Below are 8,945 nucleotides of genomic sequence, written 5' to 3' on the forward strand. Positions count from 1 at the left end.
CCCGAGCCTAGTGCCACCAGTGTTGGAGCCGCATGAGGCATGGCCTGCTGTCTGCTCGCCCGCTCCTACGGCGTGTCCTGTCAAGCTCTCGGGTCTCAGCGGGAAGGAATTCCCCACGGTCCAAAAGAGCGAACGAGGGTGACCGGCGGTAGGGCCCTCGCGTTTGACACAAAGCGATGCTGGTCGGTCTAACGAGGACGCAACGCGCCGTGCGTCCGGGATGAGCTCGGACACCAGAATTAGAATGAGTTTCCCTCCAAATTTAGTACATCCAAACACGAACTTTGCCAATTGCTGGCAACTCAAGGCACGTCGAGAACACGGGTGATATAACTTGAGAAAGACGATAGGATATTATGAGATGAGCTGCGTGTTATCCACCCCACAAATGAACAAAAAGAACAAGGTAGTAAGTAGCAACAGCTTACAATGCACGAAGATTTATGGCTATGAACCCTCTTCCTTGAGCTGTAGAGTAATAGAGGAACCTGCCGCCGGCGTCAGCGTGCGTGTGGCTTAGTACATTCGGAGCACGCTGCGCGCGAACGACTGCGAGGCCAGCGGCTGCCCGGGCCCGGCCTTGCTCGGCAAGCCGCCGCCGCGCCTCGCGCTGCCGCTCCGCATCGGCGTGAGGTAGAACCGCAGCATACCGTTGTCCGCGGCGCGCCCGGGCGAGTAGCGCGCGCTGCGGTTCCGCTCCAGCTGCACGTGCTCCTGATCCCTCCGTTTCACGTTGCCATTGGCGTCCACGTAGCTGCGCCTGGAGCTGCCCAGCCCGCCGCTGTTGCTGCTGAACGAGCTGCGCGCGCTGAGGTTGCTGTTGCACCGCTGCATCTTGGGGCTGGCCCCGCGGACGCGCAGGTTCGGCCACGGCTCGGAGAACGAACGGTCGGTGATGTCGGACGGACCGCTGTTCCTGAGGCCCGCGGCTCGCCGGTGGATGAGCCCCCAGAGGCTCCACGCCTTGCGCCACCGGCGCGGCTTCTTGGCTGGGCCGGACAAGGCCGCCTCCAAGCTCGCGGAGATGTCCTCGATGAGGGAGTTGGAGCTGAAGCCGCGGTCGAGCAAGTCCTCGGCGTGGTGGAAGTGGTAGAATTCTGAGCCGCCAACGGGGGACTCCTTCCCGGTTACCGCGGCCGGAGCTGGCCTTGGGTCGGTGACCTCGAAGGACGGCCTGCGCACGGAGCTTGAATGCTCAAGGCTCCGGCGCCGCCGGCTGGAGGAGTCGATGTAATAGTCTCTTGTCTGCAATGAGCCACCTGGCGGCTCGTCGGGGTTAGCATCGTCTTCCACGGGGATTTGACCGTCGGAGCGCTCGATGATGTCGGCCGGGGTGTCCTCCAGGACGGACAGGATGGGAGGGAGGCGGGAGAGCGGCGGAGGCGCGCGTCCAAGGCCAATGCCATTGCCCGCACCAAACAGGTACCCGTCCCAGGACGCGCGGGGCTCGTCCCACGAGAAGCCGGCGTCGTCGACGGACATGCGCGCGGCGTCCAGGGAGAAACGCGGGTCGGTGTCGCACGAGCGACGGCCACCGGCGAGCTCCGAGCCGGCCTCCCCTCGGAGGCGACGGCGCCGGAGGAATGATGGCTTGGAGGGCTTCTCTGGTGGAGGCATTGCCGCTGCCGCGGCCTTGCTCACGGCAGCCTCCTTCTTGATCTTCTGCTTGCGCCGCCACTTCTGCCACTTCTTGCTGAACACGGAGGCGGCGACCCAGAAGCTCCCGGCTATCTCTTTCAGGTCTTTGGGCGAAGCCTTCTTGGGCTGCGACGACTCCAGGTCAATGCGATCTTTGATGGTCTGACCTTCCAGGGCCGCATTGGCTTCGGCTTCCATCTCCCCGGACTTGTCCATCACAACGACGACGGGCTCCACCACCGGAATTATCTCGTCGGACTCCATGACCACCGGGATGTCCTCATCCAAGAAATCATCAGGGATGCATGGTGGCTGGGGCTGGACGTCGGCGGCGAGCGCAGCAGCGGCTGTCGAGGACGAGGCCGGGAAGGCGCCAAACGCCGTGCCGTCGCGGACGCGGTCGCGGTCGTCCTGGTGGAACAGCGCCCACAGGGTGCTGCGCCCCCGCACGTCGCACGAACGCCGCTGTGGTTCGTCCACCCTGGCGGCAGTCGCCGCCACCGCAGCAGCGAGAGCGTCCCCGCCGCGGCCGCACGAGAATGACTTGCATCGCCGGAGGTCCGTCTGCTCGGCCGCGGCGGACGCGGACGAGCCACCGGCGCCGAACGGCCTGGCGAAGAGGGACCGGATGGCCGAGGTGGACTTGCGGCTGGGCGCGGAGGCCGCGGCGGCGGACGCCTCGAGCCCCGCGAGGCGCTCGCGCAGGCAGGCTGCGCAGAAGCCGGTGAACGTCTCGTCCGGGTGCAGGTCGCAGCTCGTTGACACCGACCGTCGAGGCGGCGCCGGCGGGTCCAGCTGCAGCGTCATCGCCCCCTGGGCGTCACTCCCCCACCCCCACACCCGCCGACGTCACTGTGCGTCTAGTACCGTTGCACCATTGCACTCGTGCTGCTGCGGGAGGAGTTGCCGGTGTGCGAGGGCCTCGTTTTAGAGGCGTATCGGACAGGGTGAAAGGGTGAAAGAGAGGACAGAGAGGAAAGTGAAAGTTAAAGGCGAATCACGGGCCCCGGCGAGGCCTCTTGCTCACTCTCTCTCGTCGCCGCCTGGGTCTTCCTCTCTCTAGTTCCTTTTGCTTTGTAGCTCTGCCGTTCTTGGGGTTCGTGGCTTGGTGTTGCTTTGCTCTCTCTCTATCTCATCTCTCTCACACACATTCTGTAATCTCTAGATGCTGTCCATCCTATCGGGATTTGCCTGATCTAAAGGCGATTATATCGGCATAATCTGCACGCGTGTGGTAAAAAACGTCACTTTGTATGGAGCAACGGCCAACAGGCTACGACGCCATGTCTTAACGATTCGTCGGTCCAGCCCGCCATGCACTTGTGACTCTGCGCCATGAAAAAACTGTTCTTCTGGTTGCAAAATCTGTGCCGAAAAAGCTTGTCGTTATACCTTCCATACATTGGCACTTCCAGTCCGTCACGACCGAGAGCTAACACGAAAGGGCTCTTCTCTTCACCCTCCTCTCCCTGCTCTTCCTCTTTTTCTTGGTCCTCCTCTTGGTGTCCTCCATCACCTCTTATTTTCCTTTGTGTTCCAGCGGCTAGGGGCTTGAGCCCCTCCCGGCCCGAAGATTTGCGGCTGCTTACGGTAGCATTTTAAAAATATATATATACTTACAGTAGTGCTAGCATTTTTGCTTCCGCTCGTTGCAGCTTATATGTTTCACTTAACATACATCTACTTTGTGTGATGCGATGCTGGTATCCTGGTACTAAAGACCTGCTCATGTTAAAGATCATTGTGTGCTACACGGAATAAGGTGCTCTACTCAACTCTCAACTCCTTACCAGGTAATAAACAGTTGAAGAAGACTTGACTTCAAGACTACAAGATTTTCTTTTAAAAACATGAGACTAAAAGATTCGCTGTGAGTTTCTGATGCATCATCGACTAGTACATGATTTTTACCTTATCCAATCAAAGCCATTAGAAAGCATTAGCATCTCTAAGAGCACATATAGGATTCTTTCCAATAATATTCCCTCATATATGGGGTTTTCTCAAAACCCACTCTCTATATTCTTGTATAGGGGTCTTTCTAATAACATTCTTTCCCTAAATCTATTTTATCTCCAATAGACTTCTAATTTTTATTCCCTATATATACTCTATTTTGTCACTAATGGATAGACCTCACATGTCATATCTCTTTACTCATTCCCTAGCAGGAGGCACCCACGCGTGTCGCTCTTGCTAGTGCCCATGCGTGTCATAGCACATCTGGCTATTCCTCCACGTGTAAAAGGCACACTATGGCTTTACCTTCCGCCCTTCTACAAGCATCGGCGCGGCGGATTTAAGCTGTTAGGCACGACGGGTCACGGTACACGGTGTATTCTGCTCGTTCACTAGCTTCTTGGTCCCAATTGATGCAAACTCATCCGATGCGACAACACGCCACCGCCATGATGAACGTTATGGCCATCGGGCTCATCCTCTCCACCTTGGCCGTCTGGTCACCCGCGCCACCTCCCCGACCCAGCAGCACGGGACCACGTCGTCCAGGAGGGCCGACGCGTGGTCATCGTCGAGTACGAGCAGGAGCGCCCGCTCTCGCCTGACGTCAAGGAGGCGCGAGAGAGTAGGATTGGGAGTCTGAGAGGGATTCTCTATTTCTAGTTAGGATGATAGTGTGTTTAGGGGTTGGTAAAAATAGGAATTCTATTTAGAGAGATATTGGAGTATGTTTTTTAGTCAAAATCTTTAAATTTACCTATAGAAAGAATAAGTGTCTCTTGGAGATGCTCCAAAAAACTTTTGTTGACAAGTTGATGTGAACTGCACCTTTCCCAGCTTTCCCTTTCTATCCTCTCATTTCTCAGCTCCGTTCTTTTTACCCCTCCCATTCCCACATGCTTAGGGCCAAAAGTGCAGGGCCTAACCGGTAGACTCCCTCATGCTCATGCAACAGTCAAAGGAGAGAATAAAAGTATAAAACACAACACTGTCCCTCTACTTCAGATTTGTCCTACTAGCCTGGCAAAAAGAAACACCCAGAATTACTGAAGCGCTAAACAATTGCATCTGATCATCTAGGACCTAGGAGGTTAGCAGTTTTGATTATGGCGTTCTAGGTACATGATAGGAGACCGTAGTTGTCTCCTTCTCGAGCTTAGGGATGATAATATAAATCATGGCACCTCCTCCTCTTCTTTTATTCGCTTTTGCTCCCCCTGCTTTGATCAGAATAGTCGCCACGCATGTGTGATGCGCCTGCCTGGATCCAAGTGAATCTGTTGCTTTGTTTTCTCTAAGACTTTGGTGCCCTTGTCTGATAGTGAGATTAGAGAAAGAGAAATGGGCACTGTTGCTGGCTTCTCGAAAAGAAATGAAAGGAATCCGATGAGCATTTTGTAACGGCGTTTGAAACGATCACACGGATTAACTCTGAACTAGATGATGGCCGCTGCTAGATAGATCTCTGTTCAGAACTTCAGATACTGCAGACGCAAACAAAACCGGACACAGTTGCAGGCAGGGTCATGAGTCATGACGTTTATTTCACATTATGTCGTCTTCATTTTTGTACTTGATCACGTCGTTCTCGGCGAGATAATGGCTTAATCTCGAAAAGCCAACACGGTTTCTCTAACCCTTTTGATTTTGAGCGGCGTGCCTAGACTGATTTCACTTCAGGATGTGATAATAGGGTGTTTTTTAATTGTTCACCATGCATAGTTCAGACAACACAGACATGCAGAAAATAACAGAGCAGGGGAAATTGTGTCACCTCGGTTGTACTCAATCAGGCTGTGATTGTCTACAAAACTAGACCTAAACATCTGTAATCAAATGCAAGCAAAAAAGAAAGGAAGGAACCACGCTGCAGCCCTTTCCTTTGATCAGGGTGGCATTGGGATTTTCTCACCAGACCTCATACGCTCCTCATTGCGCCGTTTTCCCGCAGCGGCTTTCCCCCTCGCCATTTCCCGCAAAAGGGACCGCAAGAACTCGGCATCAGAACGCTGCTGCAAGTCTGCAACTGAAAGGCCTGCACCGAAGTGCCAAGAAAACCCAACTAATCCAAGAGGGAGCGTACAGGGAAGGACGAGCAGGAACGACGAACACGAGAAAGTGCATGCAGGGGACGCTCATGATTGCTGTAACATGCGAAAGGATTCGTTTCGTTCGGCTTTCCCGATCCCCCGAGCTCGACGACGGTGCAGCGCGGGGGCATGGACGGACGTATCTGATCGATCGATCCATGGACCCATCTCATCGCACGAACTGCGAGCATGCACTGCAAAGCGGCAAAGAAAAGATCCGCGCTCTTGGTCCTAACGAAAACGAGGCGCTTTACCAAAATTAGAGCTCGATCGATTTGTAGGCGATCCGCATCTCATGTCGCCTGTAAAGCTCACCACATCACTGGCCTTAATCGCTTGTGCTCGAACGCTTACTTCCATGCGGCGCGGATCCCTAGTACATGGCGAGGTAGGAAGCAATGAAGCATCACAAAGCGATGCTTTGGCGTGGTAGTGGTATTTCACGTATCCGCGTTGCGTTTTTGCGCCGGTGGCGCCGTGGAGTGGTGTGCTTCACCTGCTCTTGGCTTCGGCGTGTACAGGGACAAGGCGAGAAGGAGCGACAGGGGAGTGTATAGGGACATGGCCTTGCATAGGCCTCAGTGATTTGGTTATACGTGTGGATAGCGTATCCTGGATGTATAATAAAAATAATAGCATTAACTTAAATGTATTTTCGTTCTATCAAAAGAGACCAACCATGCAGGAAAACTAAATGTAGTCTTAAATCTTATGGACGACGCTATATGCAATTGACAAAGAAAACACACCCTAGAACACGTCATCTTATACGAAGTCTTCAAAATCTTCTTTGACTAAGCAACATTGTTTGAGTATAATAAATTTGAGTATATTGAATACTCAATACACACAATAAGTGTGTAAAGCATGACATGAGGGTTTAAAATAAGGAATGCTTGACTCTGATTTACTGCAACTAAATCATTCGATCTTGAAACTCAAGAAGATTTAGTAGTCCTATTTATTATGTATGATGACAAGACTTTAAAAGATGCAACTTATCAGATTCCATCTAACTACCAAACTAACCACTTATTTCATACATAGCTGTCAACTCATCAGGTCACCACCATCCTACTACCAAGACCAACCATCTAAGATTCTCACTAATCATAAAAGAAATCCAAGCCGCTTTTGACTGTGAGCACGACTGACTAACCAATTTTATTTTTCTGCAGAGATTGTGCAATTTTACTGATGAGTCGTGATTCCCGTGTTGTTTCACACTTCCAGGGTGTAGAACCAGGGTCTCACTAAAAGTCCTTTGCAAAGTGCGTCCTAATTTGTATACACTCACTAAGGTTTTACCGCTAACAGAGATTCTATCCCTCTTGTGCCACTCAATAGCCAACTTGTGCGTATATATTTAGACGGATCGCTAATTATTCAGACAGACCATACCCATATTAGCCTCGTGGTTGTACTGTTGAGCTGGGTTACATACTTTACGAACATGTCCTTAGGATTTAAAGCAAGTACTCACATATTATCCAATGCACACACATCAGCCATACAAACTAAATCAACATGCCTAGATCCCTATGATCCATGTTGCTATAAAATATTATCCAATCTGGTTCATGTTGCATAGACAGTTAATCAGGTTATTAAGTAATTCATTCATATCCATGACAACAAAGCTAAGCAAGTCTACCCTTGACACCCCGAATCCAACACAGATGACAAGGATAATCTGGAAAGTACTAATAAATCCTAAACATGAGATTTATATTGACAAGCATACAACTGAACAAATAAAGGACATATTTTCCTACAGTGGGATCATATTGGTCAAGAACACTTGCCTTTAATAACAGGTTGCTCATAAACTCGAATGTCTGCTCTTGCAAGCTCACACACTGCTCGTCTCCTATTGCATTCATGAATATCGAAAACAAGCAAGCATAAATAACTAAAAATAGTATATCAAACAATAGCATAGTACTATAAAAAGCCTACTAACAGAAAGTATGCTCGCTACGATCACGTGAGTGTAAGAATCGTCTAAAACGGAGCTTGTATGAAAAAAAAAATATTTGAAGTTATATGGGCTTTTCTGTAAAAAGTATGGCCTATTAAGTAAAAACAAAAAGCTTAAGGGCTTATTTAAAAAGATAAAAGCACAAGGCTTGTATGTAGAACAATAAAAGTACAAGGGTTCATTTGTAAAATAATAAAAGAACAAGGACTTATGTGCAAAAAGGTAACATTCCATGGGTTTATTTGTAAAATAACAATGCTTGCAAGGGTATTTGTTAAAAAAGGAAAATCTAGGGGTTAAACTATAAAAATATATAATTTTAGAGAATAAATGGTATTATTTTTTGTATTGAAGCCTCTAATTATTGCCAAGCTAACGTCATAAATAGAAAAAGGATTTTAAATAAAAAGAAATGCTGACTATGTAAAAGGGCCGACGTAGGGCCTATGTGGCTGCTGAGGTGGCAGGCATGTGGCGTTGATTGCACACGCCACGCCGGATTATGAAGTGTTGACTGGGATCAAACGAAGGGGTATGTTTTAACCTAATCTCGGCCGCATACTCTAGATCAGACAGGGAAGGGGACTACCTCAACTTCGGCACGAAGATGATGATGGTGGCACGACGGTGCATGGTAGGAGAACGGCAGAGACGGTGCTACGAAGTGTGGAAGTTGACGGCGAGCGGTGGATGGGACACGGGGACGGCGATGACTCCATTTGAGGGCACGAGTGGCGTTGGGGAAGACCAGAGAGGCATGAAAATGGTGAGGAGCAGACGACGAGGTTGGAGCTCAACGGGGGAGGAGGTTCCAGTGACTGAGAGAGGAAGCCAGGGGTCATGAAAGCTTCCTCGCGCTCCTGCGAAGTCGACAACGGCCTTAGATGCATCAGGGAGGGCTCGACTACGACAGGCGACGTGCAGCGGAGCTCCTCGCCACCAATGGAGGGGAAAGGCGGCAAGGTTGAGGTTTCTCGGGCGAGAGGGTGCGGAAGAGGGGTGGTGGCGTGCAGTGGAAGCCGCTTTATAGCGCGGAGGGAGAGGGAGCGGTTGTGGAGTCGTACGCCGGAGGTCGCGGGTGGTGGTTGTGATGCGGCGACCAGAGTGGGATGACAAGCAGGCTCGACACATCAACGAGAGGAAGAGAGGGGGAGCGAGCTAGGTCTCAACTGGCTTCAGCCTAAAAATGAGGTGTGCATGGGCCGACCCGGTAGAAATTGGGGAGTTATAGGCTGGCGTGCTGAACTGATAAATGAAGGAAATGGCTGGGGATTGCT

General features: G+C 51.1%; 1 protein-coding gene across 1 annotated transcript; it reads right to left on the reverse strand.

The window, feature by feature from the left end:
* Positions 1-262: 262 nt before the first annotated feature.
* On the reverse strand, positions 263-2,816 carry LOC133909173 (protein OCTOPUS-like). Its single transcript, XM_062351487.1, has one exon. It carries the CDS (start codon positions 2,443-2,445, stop codon positions 517-519), a length of 1,929 nt encoding a protein of 642 aa, XP_062207471.1. The 5' UTR covers positions 2,446-2,816; the 3' UTR covers positions 263-516.
* Between the last annotated feature and the right edge of the window lie 6,129 nt (positions 2,817-8,945).

This window comes from Phragmites australis, chromosome 2 (genome assembly GCF_958298935.1).
Source record: "Phragmites australis chromosome 2, lpPhrAust1.1, whole genome shotgun sequence".
Lineage (NCBI taxonomy): Eukaryota > Viridiplantae > Streptophyta > Magnoliopsida > Poales > Poaceae > Phragmites > Phragmites australis.